The sequence below is a fragment of the Pyrgilauda ruficollis genome, unplaced genomic scaffold (genome assembly GCF_017590135.1).
Source record: "Pyrgilauda ruficollis isolate IOZ18807 unplaced genomic scaffold, ASM1759013v1 scaffold46, whole genome shotgun sequence".
NCBI classification, from domain to species: domain Eukaryota; kingdom Metazoa; phylum Chordata; class Aves; order Passeriformes; family Passeridae; genus Pyrgilauda; species Pyrgilauda ruficollis.
In genome coordinates, this window is record NW_024526155.1 from 3,808,399 (window position 1) to 3,833,407 (window position 25,009).

At 49.0% G+C, this 25,009-nt stretch overlaps 1 protein-coding gene across 2 annotated transcripts; it reads left to right on the forward strand.

Annotated features, from left to right (window-relative positions):
- Positions 1–10,296: 10,296 nt before the first annotated feature.
- On the forward strand, positions 10,297–18,618 carry MANBAL (mannosidase beta like). 2 transcript variants are annotated; one of them, XM_041478824.1, is made up of 4 exons: positions 10,297–10,335; positions 11,783–11,831; positions 13,513–13,707; positions 16,181–18,618. In XM_041478824.1, the coding sequence occupies exons 3-4, from the start codon at positions 13,558–13,560 to the stop codon at positions 16,286–16,288; spliced, it is 258 nt and encodes an 85-aa protein (XP_041334758.1). In that variant the 5' UTR covers positions 10,297–10,335; positions 11,783–11,831; positions 13,513–13,557; the 3' UTR covers positions 16,289–18,618. The 2 variants fall into 2 exon arrangements, with proteins under 2 accessions (XP_041334758.1, XP_041334757.1); XM_041478823.1 differs by lacking the exon at positions 10,297–10,335 and adding an exon at positions 10,348–10,412.
- Positions 18,619–25,009: the final 6,391 nt, after the last annotated feature.

Genomic DNA, 25,009 nt, shown 5'->3' on the forward strand with positions numbered 1-25,009 from the left:
CCCCTTGGAGTCACCTAAAACGCAGAGCAGCCTGAGTCAGGGCACTGAGGGGAGGCCAAGTGCCACCTTTGTGCTCTCAGTCCCTCTGCTCATTTCTCAGCACAGAGGGACTGGAAATGTGCCTCTGAGGCTGTGCTGCTTCCCAAGGCAGAGGGGCTGTGTGTGATGCCCTGGAGCTGGTGCCTGCTCTGTCAGGGTTTGAGGCTGGGAGGGCAGTGGAGGAGGCTCTCTCCTGGGCCGGTGTGAGCCCAGGAACCCCTGCAGGGGCTGTCAAAGCACCTGGGTGAGGACAGCCCTTGGCAGGGATGAAAGGAGCCTGCACAGAACCTTCTGCAGCCAGCCCTGGGACCTCTCCTGCCCTGCTCACATGGCCGTACCTGCAGGGCACAGATCTGTGCCTGGGCTGCCTCACTGGCTGTCCAGAGGCTGGGGAGAAACAGGGAAATCCAAATAAAACTCCTGGGCAGAGGGGTAACACTGGCACGGAGGTACCCCTGGCAAAGCCATTCACCAAAGGCTGAGCTTGGCTTTACAAACAAAACACAGACTGTTCCCTCCGTGGAGGGGGGACGGGACTGAAGTGTGTCCCTTTGGAAGGGCTGTGTTGCTGCTGAGGAGAGCAGCTCCCCCAGCCCCGGCTTTGGGCGAGCTGAGCTGAGCTGAGCTGCGTGTCCTGGGCTCGGCTCAAGGGCTGAGGATGACTCAGGCCGGAGTGCCCCAGGTCACCCACCCTCGGGGCTGAATGCCGGAGCTCAAGGCCGAGCTTTTGTCCCTGAAAGCGAGCAACAACAGGAGGAAGGTATTTCAGTGAATGCTGCTCTTCCTGAGCCTGCATTGAAAGCGACTGATCTTCCGCTCAAAGAAGATTCTTTAAGAATGTGGATAGGAACCTTTAAAATACCAAGTTTCCCTGCTCCCTATCTTATTATACATAAGAAAAGAGCAGAAAGGTGTTTGATCTCCCTGAGAGGAGGAAAAAAACAACCCTTTTCCAAATGTATAACGATACTTCCTTGTAAAAGGAGCAGCTTCAGATGGAAAGGGTTTGCTTGGACTTCTGATTGCCCGAGTGAACTTTCAAGCAGTGGGTTTTACCCGTGGGGGGAGGAGGGAGGGAGGGAGGCTCTCTGATGGAAAACATCATCAGTGAGCTCTCTTTTCTGCTTGGACAGAACAGGGCAGCACAGAGAGGGGGAGGCTGATTCAGGACCTGAGGTCTTGCAGGTGGGTTTGATGTTGACAGCAGGGAAGTTAATAACGGAATTAGGGACAGACAGACATGGAAAAGGCGTCCCTCTAAGAAATGGGGTTCCTTATCACCCAGTCATTCTCACCCAGTCTCTGTTTCCTGTGACTTGTGCTCCCAGATGGGACCAGCAGCTTCCCCAGCGTTTCCCCTGGGAACAGCACAGTAGCTCCTGGCTCCTGCAAAGCTCCTTGTGCCCATGGGTGGCATCTCCTACCTCCTGCACAATCACTCTGGCCCCCAAAGAGCCAAGGAATGCTTCAAGGGACTTTGATAGATGTACAGGACTTCTGCTTTTAGAACAAATCCCCTGCTTCCCTTTGTTTTTGACTTTTTCATTTGAATTTGGAAAAACATGCTGCTTCTGTGCCTCTTCCCTAAATATCTTCTAGAAAATCCCAAATCAGATCTTTCTAGACAGAGGAAATTATCTAAGGCATCTATCAGTGGGTACCAGCAGACTGGCACCAGCATCTATAGAAAGTTCCAACGAGATTTAATCAGTATTAGAGAAGCTTCTATGTGAGCTGAGAAGTTAAGTGCCAATGTAAATGAAAACCTAGCCCAACATTGTCTGCTTCCCCTTCCTCCTCCTAGCATACAGCCCTGATTACCACTTTCTTGCTGTCTCTGGCTTCTCTTTAAATGTTGGCTTTTTCTCTAGAATTGCTTTTTGAACATTTGAGATCCTTTTTTATTATTATTATTTCTCTACTATTAGTTTCTTTGCAATTATTTTTTTTGTTTTTTTCTGGCTTTGTCCTTCTTCCCCTATCCTGCTTTGTCTTCTCTCCCTTAGCTACAGCCTGCTTCCAGATTTTGGGGTATGTCTGTCTCCCTTTTTCCCCTCAGGAATAAATCAGAAATGAAAGTTCTGCATCCCTTCCCAGATGTGTCTGCTATTTCAGAAGAGAAGCTGGGAAATTGAAGTGTCACCCTGTGTGCAGGCAGCTTGACAGCTCTGCAAAACATTGTCACCTTCGAAATTCTCTGAGGTGAGGGACACCTTCCCTTCCCATTCTGGCAGCATGAGAAAAAATGATTAATAAATAAATCCCCTTAAGATGAAGAGCTTTAGCACCATTCCAGCAGATGAAGTGTAATAGCTTTGTTCCATCCTGTGCAGTGGGAACAGCAGCATTGTGACAGTGATGTTGGAGAGCTGGGTATCTGCCTCTGGCCAATTCTGAAACCTCAACCTGAGCAGTCTTCAAAACACCTCTGTGTAGATGAAATGAAGATTTTGCCATACCTGCTGTTCTACAAAGCCAAAACTTTCATACCCTGAAATGCTGCATTAGAAAAGCAGAAATCCTTTTAAGTGCCTCCCTGTGCCTCGTCGTGGCTGGCTTTGCATTACCTGTAACACAGAGTTGTGTTCCTCCTCACACTTTGGTTGGGCTCAAACACAGTTTCACTGCTGGATGAGTAAAACACCGTTCATTTGCCAGGGAAAAAGAAACTCACATCAACATAGCAAAGGAGAGAACTGTGCTACATCTAGGAATCATCTAACATGTTTTATAAAGCTCATCCATAGTATAATTCCACTGGTTTGCATTTATGATGTAGCTCAGTTGTTTCATTCTATAAGTTGATACAAAAACACGTTGGTATAAATCTTGGTACGGTACAAAGGCACCTGGCAAAGCTCATTCCCGATGCCAGCTTTGATTGCATTTCAGCAGAATTTAATTGTCCCCAAGTTCCAAACAGACATTATCTTGTTAAACGCACGGAGAGAGGCTCCCACTTACCGTTCCTGGAGAAAACAAGCTCTTCCTGGATCAGCTCCTGCCCAGCTGCTCCTTCCCCTGTTGCAAATCCCACTTCTCCTGGGGAGCTGCCTCCGGGAGCCCGCAGGGAGGGCACTCCCGGACCTGCCGGTGTCCTCTGGCTGCCGGGGATGTGCATCCCTGCCTTTTATACCTGAGCTCCCTCAGGACTCCTGTGGGCTTCCACGCGTCACAGCACCAATTATCCTCCTGGATTTCAAAGGCTGTGTTTGCATCCTCTGTGTGTGTGTGTGTGTGAGGAGGGGGCTGTGCCCGTAGCCCAGGGTCATTTGCACGATTTCCCTTTATCCCTCTAAGAGTGAAGAGCAAATAACAGCAATAATCTGGCAGAGTGAAGGACAAATTCACTTTGCTAGGTAAACTTCGCTTTTCCTCTGCAATGGCATTTTTTCCTTTTAGTCCACAATGAGAGTGAGTTAACCATTAGTACTTTCTCACACTGCATGAACAGGAGAGTTGATCTTTTTTTGCTATTTTATCTTTCTTTGATTATCAGCCTTTTCCTCCTTCTCCTTTGTTACTCACACCTGCACCAGGGGGGCAGTTCATGCTTCAGTCCCTCACAAACCTCACAGCTTCACACCAAGCCCACAGAGCAGCTGGAGAGCCCTGCTCCATTCCTATGCTCTGCACAAAGGCAGGGTGTTCCCTGGGGTGCTGCATCACTGCCAGCTGTGCTCATTCCAGAAACAAGGTTCATGAAAGCCCCATTAAAACCAGCACAGAGCCTTCACACCAAGAAGACCAGGACAGTTCAGAGGAGCTCAAAATGAGGTGCCAGCATGAGCTCCACCTGCCAGATTTTTCATATTGACTTTACAATGCCCAGAACTGATGGGGATGCAGCCCGTCCTGTCTGAGGGCTTGCACGACTGGGGATGTGCAATCCATGATGTGAAGAAGTTTCAGCAGGTGAGATGACCCAAGTCTGCCTGCTGCCAAACACCTTCACCTGGCACCACAGTGGCATCCCAGCTGCTGGTGGATTGTAGGAGGGATGGTGCTGCTGGGGTGCACAGGGGTGCCTGTGTGTGCAGGGGTCAGAAGCACCCAGTGATGGTCTAACTCTGTTATTGCCACTCATTGCTTCTTGCAAATCAGGCAGGTATATCATCTCTCATCCACTGGAGACACTGGAGACGGGGATTTCTGGGCAGCACAGAGCAGGTTTTCCAAAATCCTTGTCCTGGTGCACACAGCTGCATGCAGTCCCTGCGAACTGGAAAGGGATTTTTGTTGTTAGCTTTTTTGGATCTGTTCGTGTTCTCTCATGTGTGAGGCTGGTTGCACTAATTTTTCAGCATGGCTTATTTTTCTTCCACTGTCTCGGTGCTGCACTGGCTGGACAGATGAATCAGATCAAGCTGTTAAACCAGTCAAGAGCCAGTGCTATTTCAAGGTATTATCTTCTAGCCTGGTCTTGAGCTGATTCTCCATCCAGCTGGCCCCTTGCCTTACACACAGCTGCATATGATACCAGGCAATATTTCTCTGATCAGGGAGAATCAGTAGACCAAGGGAAATCAGTCTATAACTGACTTGTTTATAGTGCCTGCTGCTCAGCCTGGGTTAGGAGAGCTGTGGTCTGTGTTCACATCCCAAGTGAGCTCCATAAAGCTCCATCATCCCGGGGCTTTCCTTGTGCTGCCCAGGTTGGGTTCCTGCCATGCACAGCTGGACCCAGCAAGACCCAAAAGAATGGCTTTGGGTTAATTGAAGGAGGCAGCAGAAGTTTCTAAAAACCCTCGAGGCTCTGTTGGGTGCATCCAGCTTAGGAGTTCTGCAACAGCATAAATAGAGCAGCGTTTCTGTCCCTGGGATTTCCTGTCCCAGCTTCAAACAAAACCTTCCTGTCTTCCCAGGACCCAGAAAGGTCATTTTTGGAGCTTCTCCACCAGGCTCCACAGGCTCTCCCTCTGGCTTGTGCAGCTGCTTCTGCAGCAGAAATAGTGATGCAGAAATGTGATCCCCACTGCTGCCTGGGTGAAGATGCTACAGACTGTGACAGGACCCAGAGCTGTTTGGAGGCAGTTTTGCATCCATCCCTGTTGGTGCTGCAGTGTGTGTTGGAGCTGGCAGGCTCTGCTCTCATGGTCATTTTTCCAGTAGGGCTGTCACACACGTAGAGCTGGTGCCCCCTGCCCGTGCCAAGGGGGCTCAGGCTGCAGCTCTGTGCTCCCCACAGCCCCAGAGCTGCCCCCAGGACCATCAGTGGCATTCAAAGTCTAAACATGCTGCCTGTGACAACATCCCTCACAGGAATTTCACCTTAGGGTTAGTATCAATAACAATTTGGCACAACAGACGACAAATCTGATTTGCAAAATGAACAGCTTTTTCTCTTTAGAGTATCTTAGTTTGTCCCTAGAACCTTCCCAGCTTCTCCCCATCTCTCCTCCCTATCACAGCAAGTGCTGTGTCAGCATTCACAGGCTCCCAGAGCAGAGGTTTGTGACACTCACTGCCTCCCACAGATCCCGTGTAAGCAGGGAGCAGTGGGTAACTCTCAGCTTGCCCTCTAAACCCAAGCCCACACCAGTGCAGGTGATGGAATCTGCAGCCAGGTACGAGCAGCTATTGGATCAAAGCACTCCCCAAAGCTGGAGAGGAATGATGAGGAGGACTCCATTGATATCAGAAGGCTAATTAATTACTTTATTATACTATATTACACTAGATTACATTACATCTAAACTGAATCTGCCAAGCACTCATCTCTGCTCACAACTGCACAGAACTGCCCTCATCTCATGACTGTCACCGACTGTCCCCACACACACACACACACACACACACACACACACACTCTCTTGTCCCTGACAGCCAAGGAAACAAAACCCCATCACTTTGGGTAAACAATCTCCATATTGCATTCTACTTTTGCACAAACACAGGCACAGCAAATGAGATAAGAATTGTGTTTTCTTTCTCTGATGTTCAGAGAATGTGAAACCCAGAAATATTCTTGGGAAGAATGGTGCCTTGCTTTTCTCTGTGAAGAGAATGTGGCAACAACCTGCCACTTCAGCACCTGGAACTGCTGGATTTCAGTCACATCCAAGCAGACCCACCCTCCCCACGGCCCCTGGGTGAAGCACATGCCAGTTACTCTTATTTCAGTGCCAATCCTTCGCTGATAAAGGACACAGAGTGAGGATCCTGAAGCAATTTCCCAGTATTGATTTCCTCTCGGCTTTACCTCCCTTGGTCTCCATGCCATGCTTTAAAAAATGACCCCCTGTGTATTCCAGGTGCATGATCTAACAGCTTCAGATAGGCTGAGCAGTGTGGGAAATGGGGTCCAGCCTTGTGGGGCTGAAACTAATGACAGAGCTCATCAAATGGCAAAAAACCTTCCTGTGTTCTCAGCTGTCAAAAGCTTTTCTGCACTTCTCCAAAATGTCAAACAGGGTGGCTTCTCCACCCTCTGCCACTTCCAAGAGAGCCCTGGGGACAGAGCTGTTCCCTCTGGTTTGTTTTCACTTGGGTGAGAGGTGAACTTGTGGCAAATGCCCTAATGGTGAATTAAACAGAACTGCCTAAGACTAAAAGTTATGGTTTTTGCCTGGGTTTGCCACCATAGAGGTAGGATGGAACCCATTTTGGTTTTAGTGCCTTATCCCAAGTGGCAGAACTCAGGCACATTATAATAATTTCATAATCATTTAATTGCAGCATTCATTACTGCTGTGTTCACAGTAACTTTCATTTCTAAGTTCTTTGTAAAAATCCTGTCATTTCTGTGGAAGGCAAGCAAACTTAAATGAGATGAGAAAGGCAAGATTTAGCCTGTGATACCAGTTCCTTCTAAGGAAGAAACAAAAAACCAAAACTCCAACCCAGTGGGTGTGGTGAGACTTGCCATTAGAAAATTATACAAGACTTGGTTTCTTCTTCTTGGAAGGATAAATTGTTGAGACTTGGATCTTCAGATCCTCCAGACTCAACCCTTTGAACATCAATAGAGTTCCTGAGGAGAATTTTTCCTGGAGGAATTCAAATTGGTAGGAAGCCCAATACAAACATTTATCAAAATAATCTCAAGGAAGGAGACACTCTGAATGAGAGCACTGTTTGCACTCTGAAAATGAGTCTGAAGCAGGGGATCAGATTAAAAACAGACTAAATAAATCAGAAATTCAGAATGTGCAAGAAGTGCTGTGGGAAGGGCTGTCTGGTGGTGTTAAAAGCCTGCTTGAAAAGCCTGCTTAATCTTCAGACATGAGCTATCCCTGAGCCTGTCCAAGAGAGCAAGTGGCAGCAGCCTGTGAGATGTGCATCTGTCAGGAGGCCTGATGGGCTCTGCAGGTGGGATCCATTTATAGAGCCTGTACCTGTCTGCCTCTGTTCCTTTCCTAGCAGAGCTCTGGAGCATTTCAGCATCGCCCAAGTGAATTGCCAGGAGTTGCAGCCAGGCATCAGCACGTTACATTCAGCTGTAGGCTTGAAAGTTACTGATTCCTCAATTTCTGGCTCTCTAAATATCATCTCCTTCCTCCTCCAGCCGTGGCAGACAGAGCTGAGATGCCAGCAGTGAATGCCAGTAATTAAGGAGCTCATCTTTGGTCTTACCGCTCTCATTTCAGTTTGGAAAGGAGCCTTGGCTAGAAGGTTACAGCATGTTACAGCCAGCATCAGCGAACAGGGAGAGGCAGCTTCAATCCCTTGAAAAGCCTCTGATAAAAAACTGAATAAGAGTGAGATGTTACTGGCATCGAGAAGGCAAAATGTGGTTTATGAAGAGGGAATGAGGAAGGCTGTGTTTCCAGTAAGGGATGGGAAATGACAGCAGTTGTGAGTAATTTTTTTCCTGGCCGAATACGAATGTGCAACCTGAGGATGACAAGACCTTGGAGCACAAGGATCACACGTACAGTGAGTGGTAATAAAGAGGCCTCACAGCAAAGACAAGCAGGAAATACCACAAAGAAGAAATGTAGAAAGGACTAAAAAAAGCCAAGGATTATTTGCATTTGAAGAAAGACTTCTTGCCTGAGCAAGAACACTTCTTAGAACAGAGTGCCAACAAAATTGCCATGTCCACTTGTTGAATCAATTTTAGCTTTGAAACCCACTTGCATTCTGTAGGCTTTGGGAAAATCTTCCCATTTTTTTAATGAACAGCTTCCCTTTTTTGCCATTTCCCAGGCAGGTGCAAGGAGTGGGTCAGTGTGGAAGGTGGGGAGCCACAGAGGCTGATGGCACCACCTGCCTGTGGCTCCCAGGCTGGGGCACCCCTGGCCTCCAGGGTTTGGTGGCCTTGGGGGGAAATAGAGGGAGAGAGAAGAGCCAGGAGCTGCCCAAAAACTGCACACTTCACCTGCCTAATTCTGCTTGGAGTGAGTAATGCCCTTTCTGTTGGGGAGAGAAGAAAAAGAATAAAATATACAGTAAGGAGGGTCTTTTCCCCTTTGCCTGCAAGCTCCACCTGTGAGGACTGGAGCCTGTGAGAAGGTGTGTGGGCAGCAGCACCAGCACATTCGGTGTACTGGTAATACTGGGAAGAATTTAATCTGTCTCTCAATCCATTCTGATAAGATCCCTCCTGACATTTTCCATAATTATTGCTTCCTTCTCAGTGGTTTTTTTTCATACCAAACATTTAGAGTTTGGGAGGTAAGAAGGTGAAAGGGCAGAATTTACTGCTTTCCTGAGCTCTGACATTATCCTTTAGTCACTCAGCAGGGGCAGGAGAAGTTCCATTTAAGAGCAATGTTCTCTTAGGATTATTATGCCAGAAGAGTTTCTGTGTATAAATGTCTCTGGCTTCTGCCACTCATGCAGCAGTGTTGTCCAGTTGTCTGTAATGTCTTCTGCACTAAAAACCATGAAGGATTATCTAATCCAATTGCTAAAAATCCTTGAAATTGTTATTATTAATATCCACTTAATTCAAATGCTTGGTAACAGTCTAGAAAATCCTTTTATTACAAATGCCATACCTTGCTTCCTCAGTAGATAAGTAACTGATTAGGTTTTCCCTAAAGTATTTAGGTACTCTGGTAATAAAGCTCTGCAGAAAAACCAGCCTGGCACTTCTGATAGTTTTGGGTTAGGAAAAGGGCAAAACAAATCAGATTCCTTAAATACCACAAACAAGCAAAACAGAGTCCAAGGCACTTTCCCCTTTGTAGCTCATCTTATGGAGACATCTCCAGTTCAGAGCTGGAAACTGGACAGGACATTAAATAAAGTCCCTGTAAAGAGAAAAGCCAAAAGCACATATTAATTGATGCATGTCAATTAATGCCAGAGCATGTCAAGGGAGCAGATGAAAACCTTGTGGATAAAGGGAAACCCGCCAGGACTGAAAGGCCACATAATTGGTGGTGGGATCAAAACCCTCACAGGGATTTAGGGGGTGAGTACATTAAGCCTGAGGTGTAAAGGCCTGGGCTGCTTCTGCCATGGGCACCCAGCCAGGATGAGAGGACACAGCCTCAAGCTGCACCAGGGGAGGTTTAGGTTGGACATTAGGAGGAATTCTTCACAGAGAGGGTGATTAGGCATTGGAATGGGCTGCCCAGGGAGGTGGTGGAGTCACTGTTCCTGGAGGTGTTTAAGGGAAGACTGGACGTGGCTCTCAGTGCCCTGGCTTGGCTGACAGGTGGTGTTGGGCCATAGGTTGGATCGGTGACCTCAGGGATCCTTTCCAACCTTACTGATTCAGGGATTCTGTGACCCACAGGGGCTGGGCACCCACAGGCACCCACGGCTGGAACGGCCCACGGACCATGGAGCTGACTGGCCCCAGGGGATTGGAGGAACACGGCAATGGAGCCCCCAAACCCCACTGCCCCTGCCCCCAGCCCCCCGACCACCCTCAGGTGCCCTTAGAACGCAGGGCACAGCGGGTGCTGGGGGGCTGCAGAGGGCAGCTCTTGGGGGGTTGCTGGGGATGGTTGCTGGGATGGTTGCTAGGGATGGTTGCTGGGACAGTTGCTAGGCACAGTTGCCAGGGAGGTTGCTAGGGATGGTTGCTGGGATGGTTGCAGGGGTGGTTGCTGGGATGGTTGGAGGGACAGTTGCCAGGGCTGTTGCCGGGGCAGTTGCTGGGATGGTTGCTGGGATGGCTGTCACGGTCGGTTTCTGGGATGGTTGCTGGGATGGTTGCTGGGATGGTTTCTGGGATGGTTGCTGGGATGGTTGCCGGGATGGTTGCTGGGATGGCTGTCACGGCCGGTTGCCGGGCTGTTGCCGGGGCGGGCGGCGGCCGGGCCGGAAGCGCTTCCAGCGGCCGGGAAGCCGTTCCGGGGCGGCGCGGGCCGGGAGCGGAGCGGAGCGGAGCGGGCGGTGAGCGGGGCCGTGCCGGTTCTGCGGGCACGGGGCGCTGCCCAGGGGCGGCCGTGGCTGCAGCATCGCCCCGGGAGGCGAGCGCAGAGCCGGGGGGCCGCGCTGGGGCTGCCGAGGCCGGGCCGCTCCGCGGGGCTGGCCCGGCAGGGATGGAGGGAGGAGGGATGGAGGGAGGAGGGATGGAGAGATGGAGGGATGGAAGGATGGAGGGATGGAGAGATGGAGGGAGGAGGGATGGAGGGAGGAGGGAGGAGGACGCGGCGTCCCCGCCCTGGGGTGCTCCTGCCGCAGCCCCGGCCCTTGTCCCCCCGCCGGCTCCTCGGGCCGGCATTCAGCGGTGCTGACAGGAACAGCCGGTGGAAATTGCCCAGGCTCCATCCCCACACCTCCTAAGCCATTTGAAAATTCCAGCTTGAGCTTTTTTTTTTTTTTTTTTTTGCCTCGTCCTTTGACGGAGTCTTTCCCTGTACTTTATTTCCAAGAAGAAGCTAATACATATTACTTGAGCTGCTCCCGTGGCTTTGTCCTCTGCCAGTTATTTATGTAGTGCCAGGTGAAAACATCAGCTGGGAAACACAGTACAGTGAGAGGAAAGGTTTGAGTCTCTGCTGGCTGGTGCACGGCCCTGATCCTGGAAGTCTGTTGGTTATTTGTCACAGGGCTGGTCCTGAGCCGTGGGGAGCAGCCACATCCTCGTTGGTGCTGTCACTGAGCAGAGCAGCAGCTGCAGCCCCCAGGAGCCCTGGCTGGTGCTGTGGGAGAGGAGGGAGCTTCCCACCCCTCCAGCTCGTTCACTGGGTGTCAGACCTGGTGAATAAACTGGAAGGGGCAAGGACAGCTTCCTCTCAGGGTCTGACAGAGGAGTATTGATCTTCAAATGCAGTTTAAGAAGAGCTGCTTTAATTGTGGCCATGGTGAGGTGGTCTGAGGAGAAAGGCAGCTGACAGCCTGTGGAGAGGAAGAGATGTTATCTGAGGAAAAAGTGGTGAAACTGAGCTTTTTGGGAACAGGGAGGAAGGCTCCAGCATCCAGACCTGTTGGTTTAGGTGCAAGGCAGAGGCTTTGGGCACTGTGTGAACCACTGGAGTTTTTTAAAACTGAGGAATTTTGCTCAGAGTTGGGCTCCAGTGATGGCAGGAAAATCAGTGGTTGGAGCATGGGTTGCCTGAGCAAGCAAGGACGCTGCTGTTATTAGTTGGAGCACAATGCCAGGTTTTTCTGACCATGTTTCATGGGATACTGATTCAAATGGTGGTGGCAGCTGCTGCAGAGATCTTGGTGCTGGTCATGGCACCTGGATTTGTTAGAGAACTACTAATGCCCTTGGGGGAGGTCACCTACAAAAGGGGAAAGGAGGGGGAGAGTTGTAGAAGATGAGGACAGAGATTTTTTTGTTTTCATTGTATGTGTTTCCTTTTCCTGTTTATCTCTGTGTGTTGTGTTTCAGGTGTGTGAATTGGGGTTATCAGCAGGAGTTTATCCTGAGAAGACGCCAGGTGAGGAATGAAGGAACTTCCCTTCCTGCTGTGTTTGAGGACAGGGGCAGGCAACAACAATGTTTTCAAAAGATATCCAGATGAGATAAATGCAACTCAGAGGTGATTCTGTGTCTTGCTTAGGAACTGCTGCCTTAGTGGGTTGGGAGGGGTGATTTAAAAGGCAGAAGCAATTGGGATGAGCCACATGCATGCAGGCTTTGTTCAGAGCATTGAGCAGCCTCTGGGACTGGCTGAGCCTGGGTGGGTCACTGTGTGTCCTGACTTCATGTACAGGTCCCACACAGCCCTTGCTGACTGAGATTGAACCAGAATTTGAAACATTTTCTTTCACTGAAGTACAGACCTGGACAGGACCTCGAGAGGTCACCTATTCTTATCTCCTGGTTCAAAGGCAGAATTGTATGTACCCACACCCATCCCAGGCCAGTGCTTATCTGATCTGCTCTTCTGAATCACCAGGGATTCCGCAGCCTCTCTATTCCAGTGGCTGGCAGTCTGTGCAGTTGGAAATGTTCTCCTGTCTTAAAATTCAAAATAACATTCTGTATTTCAGCTGAATGAAAACAAAACAATTATTTTTTTCTAACTTATATACCTCTCCCTTTAGTGTGTCACCAAGTGATAGTTGCCTCTTGTGCAGTGGCATTGAGTTGATTCTCAAATTTATCAACTATTACTTTGCTGGAATTTGCCATGTTTAACATCCTTCTGGACTGGGTCACATCTGCAGATTGTAACAACTTCCTCCCAGCCTGAGAAATGCAGAGATCTCTCCTGCTTTGGAGAGAATTCCTAGGAGGCAAACTCAGCCTGCAAGCTCAGTCACACCAAGCTTCAGTGGTACAGAGAATTGTGACTCTCAGTGAGCAATGCTGATCCAGGGAATGCACACTGGGATCATCCAGGTCAGGAAAACTGAGTGGGGCACTAATCACAGCTGAGTGTGATGGCATCTCAGACTAATTGGATTTCCCTTTGGGGACTTCCTGAGGCTTACTCTAGCAATTCTGGCAGGAGAGTTCTCCCTCGTTGTGAAAAGCCATTACTCATTCATAGAACAAATTGACAACTCCATTAGCAAAAGATAAAGGGAGGAAGGAAGGATGGTCCCATGGCTGAGAAGCTTGGGACCCAGGAGATCAATATTTAACTGTGCCACAAACTACCTGTGACTGTTTTAAGTTGTATAGGGCTTAGTGTAACCACTAAAGCCACACTTAAATTTAATACACATAGCTCTCCTCTGCCTTCAGCAGCTCTACTTCTGTGAGGTTTAAGTAGTTGGATTTGCACAGCATCTAAAACAACAAGGCTGTGACCACAGAGACAACATAAGTAAAAATAAGTAATAATCACCTTGCATGTGTGATCAACTTTAGGAAGAAATGTATTCTTGCTTATTAAGCTTTTCCCTTATTGTTTCATGAACATGGTTCATATTTTATCTGCTCCTCACCCACAAATGATCTAATACCAGGAGTTGAGTGCTATTTCTGTAGGCAGGTGACAAAAGACAAACACCCCAATTAAACACAGCTTTCCTTTTCCTTTCTGTTGTTGCTCCAGTAGATCAAGAGTATCTTCAAAACTCCATGAGGGAGTCTGTCATTTTTGGATAACAGAAAGCAATGCCAGAAAGGATGATTCCAAAAACTGCTCTGTATTTTCTCCCTTGCAGTAACCAGTCTTCTTGAGAGCAGTAGAGGAGCAGGGTGCACTGACAATGGCTGCAGAGTTGGATTTCTCCCCACCTGAGATCCCTGAGCCCACATTCATGGAGAATGTGCTACGCTATGGACTCTTCTTTGGAGCCATTTTCCAGCTGATCTGTGTGCTTGCCATCATCCTGCCCGTGTCCAAGTCCCACAAGACAGTAAGTGGTGCTCTTTAATATTGATATAAATGGGCAGAGTCAGAGAAGACAGGATGGGAGGGAATGTGGAGTGGCTAATGGAGACACAGCTGCCCCTGGGATTAGTGACAGTTTCATTGTTCATTCTCCTTCCTTCCCTCTGGCTTTCCCATCTCCAGCTTCTGTCTTGTGATTTACCATCAGATAGGAAAGTCAGGAACAAATATCTGAGCCAGGATCTCTCTTAATATCAGTGAAAAAAGCAACCTGAAGCACTGACAAGGTGCTAAATGCATGTGCAGTTCCTGGCTGCAAGAGAAGGCTTTGTCCCATCCCATATTGTCACCCTGCTGCTGATTTGCTTCATTAATTGCCAGGACATCCCCTGGCAGGACCTGCCTTCAGGAAATGAGAAATGACTCCGGGCTTGAGTTTGTGTGTGATTTCTGGAAGCAAGATGCAGGTGAAATTTCTAGTATATCCTAAAGATGAGGAAAGCAGTTTTCAGGACTGACATCCCATCCAGTGCCCAAGGGTCCTTTGATGCAGTTGGCACAGGAGAAGTTGAAAGGGAAGGGTTGAGGTGAGCTGTTCCTCTAGACTGAGGGATGTCCTGCATCTGCCTGGCTTTTTTCATTTAAGAGAAAAATGTCTTTGGTGCTGGGGACAGGTATTTCAGTGCTGCAAGGTGATCAGGCTGCAAGTTTGGTGCTTTGATACAGATGTTGATGGTATATTTTCAGTAACAACTCAGCATGGAGAGTTTTGTTTTCAGAATATTTCCATGTTTGCTCCCTCCTGTGCAGAGGAAGCCTGGAAATTTTCAACCTCTTGGGGGAAGGGAGTGCCTCAAGAAGAGGTACAGAGTGAAGGATGAAGTTATGACCCAATTTTTCCACTTTTAACTGCTGGTGTGATGTGATGCTGCCATCCTGCCATGGGCCATGCTCCCTCCTGCTTGTCCTGCCACAGGAGCTGCAGCTCCCAGCCCGGGGATGAGCAGGCAGTTGCTGGACACCATGCAGTGGCATTGCAAGTCTTAGAATGTTAGAATCATTCAGGTTGGAAAAGACCCTCAAGATCATTGAGTGCAACCTTTGCACTGCTACTCTGCAGCCACCAGCACCTGTCTGTCAGAGTCCATCATGTCCCCAGTAAATTTTTGAGAAATACCAGGTAATCCCATTCTTGAAAGTTGGAAAGAGTGAGAGCTTTGGAGTAGGAAACTGGAGACCAGCCCCCAATTAAAATAAGGCTCAAGGACCTTTTACTGCTTACATCTGTAGTATGCCTTGATGTTTGCATACTCTAGTTTTTATTTTTTCCATTACACTTTTGATGTGCCCATATGACTTGTTTACAAAACCATAAACACCATAGGCTGCCCCTCCAGATCCTGAGAATGATGCTTGGATCTGGGTAGGATATTGGGGAACTTGCTGTCTTGGAGCCTCAAGCTTTGAAGTTTGGACATTAGAAGGCAGCAGTGTTCACGTTATGGCAGCAGCATTCTGCATCCCTGAGTAATAACCAGCTCCCTGTGCACTGATCACAGCTTTGGAAAGCCAGCCAAGTCTCCTTCCTTGGAAAGCCACACAGATGTGAGCTGTAATAGCCCAGTAACTTGAGAGACTTTGAACCAAGCTCTTTGATTAAAAGGACACTGTCAGATGCTGCCTCCCCCTCCATTATCTGGAGTTCTGCCTTGGAAGCTTGGAACTCGCACGTCTTGCTCAGCCATTTTTTGTGTGTCCTTTTCCAGTTGGCACACTCAGGCTGAGAGAACCCAAGATGCTAAAGCAATATTTATACTCAAATGCATTTAATGAAAGGAGGCAATCTGCATGTGTGTGCTTTCTCAGAGGAGACTGGCGCTGTTCCCTTGTGTTTTCACAAGATAACTAGATTTTATTTCCCATGGCTGCAATATTATCTCTCATCTTCTCTGAAGGAAACAAGCATCACATCTCAGTATTTTGTTAGTCCAGATGAAGAAAGCTTTGCCTGCAATTCCCTCTTTGGATTTTAGAGGCTCTGAACTTTATATTCTTACTGCTTCTTTGGGGAATATTTTTTCGTCTTGCACATGATAGTGATTAATGTTTGGCAGAAATGCCTGCTGACTGTTTCCATGCATCCTGGTGATTATATGTTGTCTTTTCCTAATTCAAACAGTTTTCATTTAGTGTTGATTTTCTTCTTGCCTTCAAAGTTTTTCTTCTCCAAAGCCTGTTTTAGATATTTAAGCTTTTAATGGCATCTCTGGTAACAAGCTGTTTCTGTGCAGAAACTCACACTCATCAAAAAGCACATGCAGAAGGAGCAGAGATGATGCTGCTCAAGTCTCATTAAATGTGGCCTCAGTTTGACATCAGTGTGTTCCAAGAGAAACCCAGCACTTGTTTCCTCTGGCTTATACTTGAATCCCCAAAGCAACCTGTTAGCAAATGGTAAAAAAAATAGTTATTGACTGTTTCTTAATTGATTCTTGCAGGACTCAGACAGTTTTGAGCCTAAGAATTCCGAGCCGGTGAAGAAGCCAAAGGCAACTGCTCCACAGATAAGCAAGAAACCAAAGAAGGAAACAAAAAAGAAACGATAGAGATGTGACTGATGAGCCTCCCAAGACCAAATAACCACCTGTAATCGTGCTTCCTCAGAGACAACATCAAAGGCAACTAACTCTCTTAATGGTTTTCTGGCATTGCCATCTTTTACTTTTCAGGGGCAAGGGAGAAGAAACTTAGACGAGTGGAAGGGTTGGGGTTCTGCCATAGATTTCTTACAAGCAAAGAGAACTTCTCATATCCAGGACTTCATTTGGCTTGATTGATGTGTCAGTCACCATTAAAGTGACTTCTTCCAGTTCTGGTGGGTAGAGAGGGCTGTTGGCCTGGCTCCTCCGTGCTGGCTGGGATTTGTAGTGAAGTCCCTCTGGAAAGTGGAGCATGAGTTTGCTATTTGGATACCGGTTTGTGTTGTGTTTTTTGAAGGCAGAGGGATCAAATGGATCAAGAATGCCACACTACACAGCTTTGTATTCATCTCTGTTGTCATCTAGTCTGAAATACATAGCTGCATTTTATGGCTTAATCATAATGCCTTTGTCATATTCTTTAATTCTTTAGGTAATAACTCACCAGATTCCAGACTGCTGGAGATGAAAGCTTTCATTTCCCAGCGTCGCTGCCTCTCGTTCCCCACCCATGCACTCTTCCTTTCTATTCCCACCTTTGAAAGCAGGTACATTTCAGGGAACTGAGGCTGTGGTGGGGATTGCAATGACTACAAGAATCAGGAAACAATTTGGCTCTGGAAGGTGCAGGATTTAATGGCCGTGCTAGGGGAGTTGTTCTTGGAGACTTGGGAAGACCAGGCACTGCGTGCTGGAGAAGAGCTGCCGAGGTGGGAGCCTGGTTCACTGGTGGTGTATCAGCCTGCAGTGCCTCTGTGTGCCGTGGATAACCCCTCCTGCCAGCTGGCTGAGCCCTGACCATGGGCCCTCTTTCAGCACAGCTGGGCATCATTGCACTTGCAGATCCCCTCCAGCCTTCCCTGCCCGGTCTGCTCCATCCCTCTGGCTGAATTCCTCCTGAGGGTGAACACCTTCTCAGCCTGAGGAGAGGAGGTATTTTAACATCCAAGGGGTGACAGGCCAGCTGTGTACCATGGCAGGAGACACAGACACTGTGTTCCTTCAGGCTCTGGCTCTCCAGGCCCAGGGACAATCCAGGACTGGATTTAAATGTGGCTAGACAGGACTGGAAGGAGATAGGTGGTGACATAGGCATGGAGTCTCTGTAGAGCAGCTCGAGCTTCCTGATGCCAGCTCACATCTTGGTTTGTTTGATCAGCAGTGAGTCAATGGGAGGAGAACCTGCTCTCTGAGGCGCACCCAGGGTTCAGAGTGGCTTTGAAGGAAGGGTTCTCCCTGGCAGGGCTGCAAGTCTGTGATCCTCTTTGCATACACAGACTCCCATCCTGGAGTCACAAGTGCCTGGTGAGCCCAGGTGTGTGTTCTGTAACAGCAGGTGAACAGCACATTTACAGAAACCATCAGTGCTGAGAACAGCCCTTATCAGTGAGTGAACAGTCCTCTGCTCACTCTTGCTGTTGGTGGGGTGACAGATGGATCCCAGAACCAGTGTGGCTCTGATGTCCCTGCTCCAGGCTCTCTGATGCTCTTAGCCAGAATGCTGGCACCAAGGTGCACTTCTTAAAATCCAGCTTGGAGTTCTGCTTTAAATTCTGCTTTTTAATTTTATTTTTTTTTAGCTACATGAAGGCAGTACCAGGAGGACAGAACAAAGCACGGGAGACACAAGCACTCTAAAGTTGCTTTAAGTTCTCAGTACAAAGAAAGATTACAAAAAGTTCCCACGCAAATAACAAAGAACAGTGTTGTGCCATGAGTTTCCATGGTGGACCTGTGCTCTGTCTCTGATCTGCAGGGCAGAGAAAAGCCCTGAGTAGGTTCTGCAGATCACTCTTTCCATTTTAATACATGAGAATGGTTTTATGTAAATTCCAGCTTTCTGCAGGTTACCTAAAGCAGGGGGTTAATGCTTTAATGGAATCACGGGACACACGTTATCCGAAATACAGAGTCACTTCTGCAGCTCAGAACCAGTGAGCAGTGGGCACTGTGTGACTGTTACCTGAAATGGCAGCTGCTACATCAGTGTCCACATCCAGCTGTTTGCAGGCTGGCTCACTCATTGCTCAGTAGAAATCTTGGATGTTGGGGTTTGGTTTTGCTGGGGGGAAGAGGGATGAAGATAAATTCCCCAGTCTGTTCCTGACAGCTTTATACCTATTTGAATGCTCTTGTTTGCTGAACTTCGAGTATGTAGAGATTACCAATAACCCATGTATTTTAGTTTATCCTGAAATGTGTAATAAATGCCATCAGAATCTTTGTTATAAAAGAAATCTGTGTTTAAAGTTGTGCTGCCTGTTCCCTCACATTGACTGTGAAAGCTGCCAGAACTCCCAGACTATAGGAACACAGGGACATAAATAACCTATTCATTAAAATGATCCATTAAGGGAAATCCTTTCAGATCCTTTAATCTGTGAGAAATTGGTTAGTTAATACTGTCAGGCATGTGTGCATCTGTATCTGTGTTTGACTTGGAAGTAGCAAACTATTTCCTAACACTGCTTCTCCTTCCTGGAAGGAGGGAAAAAAACAGCCAGTGACTAAATCAATTTGCTCCCTATGAGAGGTTTTTGGTTCTAAGAGCCCGCACAAAGGTAGCCCAAATAAAGGCATAATTTGTTAACAATGCAAGCAGGGGATTAGATGGGGATTCAGTAGGCTGGTAAAAGGGATTTTCAGGAGCCCAGGTTTGCATGGCTGGGGCATGGGGCTGTCTGGTGGCTCTTCTTGGCTGCAGTGAGACCAATGGTAGCCAGGCTCTGGCAAGTGTGTGTTGGTTCTCTCACCAGAAAACCAAAGCAGAGAAGGACTAGTGTGGTGACTCCTTTAATTCCCAAGCACTTTTCTCCAGGCTGTTTTGTAATTAACATCCCAAAGGGAGCTGAAGACCTCATTAAGTCAATTTTATTGAAGGGGAGGTTTTCAAAGGTCTGTCTCCAGGTTCCTGCCAGCAGGCAGCACCTCTGCAGCCCCACCTTGCTCTGCCACCCGAAGCCAGGAGCTGGCTGAGGGCTGGATTTCCTCTGCTAGTGTGTGTCTCAGAGTTCCTGTCCCTCAGCAGGACATGCCCCAGCTCTGAAGAAACGTGGCTGGGAGATGGGAGTTCTTTCCCCTGTTTCTGATCACATTCAAGCAGCTCTGCCTCTCTGGCCGTGCTCCTGTGCAGAGCTGTGGCCGTGGCTGTCCCCTGGAGCTGTCCCCTGGAGCTGTCCCACGCTCACAATGCATCCTTGTGCTCCCCCAGAGCCAGCAGCACAATCCCTTGAGACAGACTAATAAGTAGCTCGTGACTGGAGTTCCAGTTCACATAGTTCAATTAAATCCCTGTTAATCTTGTTCAGACCTAATTTACTTTCATTCTCATACACACTCCTCTCTCAGCAGAGGTTCTGCTGAGGTTCCCTGCTGCCAGGGCTGGAGAGCCCCAGGCCCTCAGCCCATCAGACACTGATGTGTGCACAGCAGCCCCCTTGTCGAGTCAATAAGCTCAGATTATTTCCCAGCCTGTCACAAAGAATGAAAATACTCCTTCAGTGCCTGGGTTTAGAGAGGGTCAGGCTTTCTGGAAGTGCTTGAGGAGACCATAAGGAAGCTGTAGGAAGGGAGGACCTGCTCAGTATCTGTTTGCCAGGGCACTGCTCAACCATTCCCCTGTGTGTGTGTGTTCATTTTTGGACAGCTGGGAGCTGGGGTGCTGGACTTCTCTCCTGGGAGCATCTCTTCCACACTGATACTTCTTTCAGGCAGAAGTTGTGTTGTTCACAGCCTGTGGCCTGCAGGGATTGAGATGACTGTATTGATTTAGTTGTTTGTTTATTAATCTCATGAGGCATCAGGGACTGACTGCAGTGAGAAAATGGGATGATGAATGGAGAGTGCTGGAGTACAGAGCATTGCTGTGTGTTTGATGGTTAGCTTGATTGCTGGCCTTGGCACTGGGAAGGGATCTGACCCTCCTCTTCCTCATGCAGCCAGGAGGGATGATTTGTTTGGGAAGCATTCCCTTTCTCCCTGGCCACAGATGTGGGCTGTAATCAGTGTTTGCATTCCTCCTCCAGCTGACAGTCACTGCAGGTCCAAGGTCCAGCTCTTCTCTGGCACTTTGTGGCTTTTGAGTGGTGGTTTGTGGGGGTGTTTTCTGGCTTTTGGTACCCAGGCCACTGTGCAGTAGCTGCTCCAAGTGTCTCTTGCTTGGAGCTGACAATTGCAGGGCAATGAAATCGGCTTCCTGCCTCTGCCTTGAAATTCGGCTGATTTTCCCATTTCATGGTGCTTCTTCCCAATTTGTGGCTTTTCTGTCACCATAAATCACTCCTCTTGTTGCTTCCAGCCTGCAGACTCACATCCACTGCAGTAGTTCTGTCCTTGCAGACACATTTTACCCAGCAGTGACAGTGGGCATTACCTGCTGTTATCAAGGACTGATACAAAGAAGGAACAGGCGCAGGAGCCCCCAGGATGGAGGAAGGTGTCCCTTTGTAAATTTTGGCAATGATTTTTTCAGGCAGCAGATGTAACAGCCAGGGAAGGAATTCTCCCTGCCTTGGGAGCCCCAGGTACCCCTGGACAGCTGTGCCAAGCACATCATCCCTCCAAGCCACGAGGACCAAACCCATCCCACACCACACTTCTGAACCCGTGATGAGTGAGTGCTGTGGTGCTGCCTGTGCCCCACAGCACCCCTCGGATCCTGCTCCTCACCAGCACACACAAGGTTTGTCTTATGCAATCCCAAACCTCTTGCAGTGCCCACTTCCCTCCTCACAGCTTCCCTGGTTTCATTTCCTGCCTGAGGCCCTGGTGTGGCTCTGATGCCCCTTGCACTCTGCTTGCCATCCCTGGGAATCCCCAGTCCAGGGGAGGACTCAGCGATGCAGAGCAGGGGGCTGGAGCACAGAGGCTGACGGGCTCCTCCATGGTTTCAGTCCAGCCTTTCTGGCTGCTGGGTAAAAGGTAAACCTGCTTTGGGTCACATTTTAAAACATCTGTTGCCTGGTTGATGTCTCTCGTTGTGTGAAAGGAGCTCAGCTCCCAAGTGGGGGAGCTGTGGGTGGAAGGGCTCTCACTTCTCCCTGTCTCCAGCTCCAGGCAAGGAGCTGTGTCTTTGGCATCACACTCTGCTGGAAGTCCCATTTGCACAGCATTCTTGTGTGTCAAACCTGCACTCGGGACAGCTCCATGTTTCCTGCCAGAGGCTGTCCCAGCCTCTGAGCTGCCACCCCTGGGTCAAGTTCAGCCAGTCCCAGTGCATGGACTGGGGCCATGGAAGGCATCAGCAATGGCCTGAGACATCTCATATCTTGCCCAGGCTGAACTCAGGTGTCCCTGGCTCCAAGGCTTGTTCCTGCTGCCTTGCCTTTGGCTGCTCTTGTGCAAAAGCCATCCCAAGCTTATAAATTCACCTTGCCATGAGCCAAAGTCCAGAGTACAACAGACACCGTCGAGCTCTGCAGGCAAAGCTGCTCCTGCAGCTCCAGGAATCAGCTCCAGACGTTCCCTGCTGTTATTTGTGCCTCAGCTCTGGCTGCACAGGCTGCTGGAGCTGTGCTGCTGCTGTGGAGCTTGTGGGGTGACATCCCTGTGGCTCCCTGAGGGCAGCTCTTGCCCAGTGCTCTAGCAAAGGGCCAGACTGCAGCTGCAGGGCTGTGTGCAGGAGAGGGTCCTCATGGCTGTGCTTCCACAGAGCAGCTGCTTGTGCTGCCATGGTGGCTCCAGGAGGAGCAGATTTTGAGAAAAGCTGCAAACAGTTCTCATCCCTACCTCCCCCCTCACTTAACTTGTTTTAAACTGAGCTGGGATCCAACTATCACATGGTTTAAGATTTTCAGATTCAGACTGTGGCCTCCTTTGCCCATCCCTCGCTCCAAGGACCAAGGCTGGATGATTAAGGGGAAACACCCTGGTGTCTGCTGTGGCTCTGCTTGCTCAGGCTGCAGGCAGGCCAGCAAGCAGCTGGGTGCTGGCAGGGAGGAGCACCCCAGCCCTGGGGCAGGGTCTCCTGGATGTGGCTACCAGAGCTCTGCACCAGCCAGCCATCCTGTGCTGCTCTGCCACCAAATCAAGCCAGAAGCAGGGCTATAAATCTCATCTGCATGAGCTTCTTGAGTTTTTCTGAATTGCTTTTTTCTATGGATACTAAGACTGGCCAAAAAGCAGAATTTCCATGCTGGGAGATGCCAACATCTTGTGTGTGGCTTTCATGCTGAGCTGAGGCAAGAAGTAAAACGTGTCAGATTTTTGCCCAAACGAGCTATTCCAAGATACTTAATTCAGACTGTATCAAAGTATATTTTACCAGTCAGAACTCTGACAGGAAATGTTGTGCCTTTATTGACCATGCAGATAATTTCAGCCCACAGCTGTTGAACTCAGTGCCTCCTTATTAAATATTTGCATGTCACCGAGTCAGTGGCTTCCCCGCAGCCCTTTCCCCCAGGGAATTTTGCAATGACACTTCCTGGCAGGGGCTAAGGGCCCCTCTTGCACAGCAGATTGTCATCACACTGAGGGACACAACAGGTCCTGAGCCCTCCTGGTAATTTCTTCCATGGTGCCCCTTTTTATCCCATAACCTGCAGGATGCTGGCAATCTCTGCTGGGCTCCTGCAGCCCTGATGCTCAGTGTGGGAGAGAATGGCCAGAATGAGCATTTCTAGCATGAAATATTGCCAAATGGCTCGTGCTGCAGGGTTATTCTGGCCAATCCCCCTTGGTAAATCAGCTCCTGAGCTTGAAACTGCAGCTTCCCTAACGGGGCTGATGGTGCTGATCATTTCCCGTCTCACACTCACTATGTTCAGAGCTGTAAAGCTCAATGAAAATCATAAAATCTCAGGGCAAGAGCCACGGCTGCCTCTCTCTCTCTGTCCAGCATCTCAAACACAACCATTATATTATTAATAGTAATAATTCCTGCAACTGTATTTGCAATTTGCAGTGAACAAAGTGCAGCCTCAGGAACAGAATCCAATAGACAAAACTTATTCACGCTTGCCAAGGGGATGCTTAAAAATAAAGCTGGCTGGAGATGAATAGATGTTTTGTTGTAAATCCACGGTTACTTTGGAGAGGTCAGGGCTCAGATCAAATACTGGGCCCAACAAGCACCCTCTTACCTCACAGGAGGATTTCAGGAGCCCTGTGGAGCAGTTTGATCTGCACACCTGGAGGGGAAGGAGCCACGTACCTACTTACTTACTCATGAGCATGACAGCATCTGCCCACAGTAACTCTCATTCTTCTTGTTGCTGATGAAACTCGTGTAAAGGTCAGCAAGAAAACACAGAAATACCTGAGCATGTCTTCATTTCTTTTTAAAGTATCATTTCAAGTCATCCTGTAATAACCGAGCTGCTGGAAATACTCAGTGCTACTTTTGTTCAAATTGAAAGTACCTGGTTTTAGTTTCTGTAACCCTCTTCCTCTCTGGGGTGGGTTTTATCAGCACTATTTAAAAGTGAAGAATCATATCAAGAAAATAAGTTTCGGACGAGAGACTGAAATCTCTGGTTGGGTGAAAAAAGCAGCAATTTGCATTAGACTGGTTAAAGATAAATATTTGGAGAGAGGCAAGAGGCAAAGGGAAGTGGGTGGCCAGGGCTTGTCAGGCTCTAGACCTCCTGTCTGAGCCAGGAGTGTCCTGAGGTGAGCTGGGTTGCTTAAATGCTCTTCAGTCGCACTATCACCAGCACTGCGTGTTTAATGTCAGCCCTGTGAGGGCACATTCCAGCATCTGAGACCAAAAGATAAGAGTCTGGGTTTAGACAGTGTCTGTTTGTCATTTTAGATTTGCACATTGGCATCATCCTAGAGGAAGGAGCAGAGGTTGTCGTGGACTTGGTCTGGCTGTTGAAAGGCTCGGCGCTGTGGGTGTTTGCCTTCCAGCCATGGGCCGGCACCGCCAGAGATGGGAACTCCGATTGGGAGGACAGCCTGGAGAAAAGAAGTTGATTGCAAAAGAGAAAAACAAAATACAAATATTTATAAGTCATAATTGCATCTTAGATTTGGGTCTGGATCCAGTAGAGGCTGAGTCATCCTCACCAGCTCACCCGGGGCTGGAGCCAGGTCCCCACTCCCCGGGGTGCTCTCCCCTCCGGCAGAGCTCCGGGCTGGAGTGGGCGCTCCTGGGACAGGGAGGGACAGGGGAGTGTCCCTGTGTCCCTGGCACAGCAGGGAGAAGGCGTGGGGCTGCCCAGGCATTGGTGTGAGCCCCTCATTCCCGCGTGGATGAGCAGAGCAGCACCCGGGACTGCCCCACACACCGGCTCAATCCCTTCATCCCACATCGGATGAAGAATCCTCCCGTCCGCAGCTGAATAGCAGAGGGGGTGGGCTAAGAATTAACACCCCCAAGCCTCGGGACAAACCAAGCTGCGGCTGGATGATCCGGCCCTAGACCACACACGCCACGGGTGTCCGGGGAGCCCGGCCGGGCTGGGCCAGCCCTGGGAGGGAGCCCAGAGGGAAAGCGTCTCCTGGCCGGCTGGAGGGACCTTATCAGCGGCAGCTCCTCCCAGGGAAGGGCCCCTCACAATGCGCTGGCCGGGGGTGATGGATCGGCGCGTGCATGACTCCCTGTTCCTGGTGACTCATGGATTCGCTGGCCTTCGCCAGTGTCATGGGAAATATTTTTTTAATAACTCAAAAGGCGGGGGGGGG

Coding starts and splice junctions, on each gene's coding strand:
- MANBAL (XM_041478824.1), top strand. CDS start 13,558: ATGGCTGCAGAGTTGGATTTCTCCCCACCTGAGATCCCTGAGCCCACA. Junction 13,708..16,180: donor TGTCCAAGTCCCACAAGACA/GTAAGTGGTGCT, acceptor TGATTCTTGCAG/GACTCAGACAGTTTTGAGCC.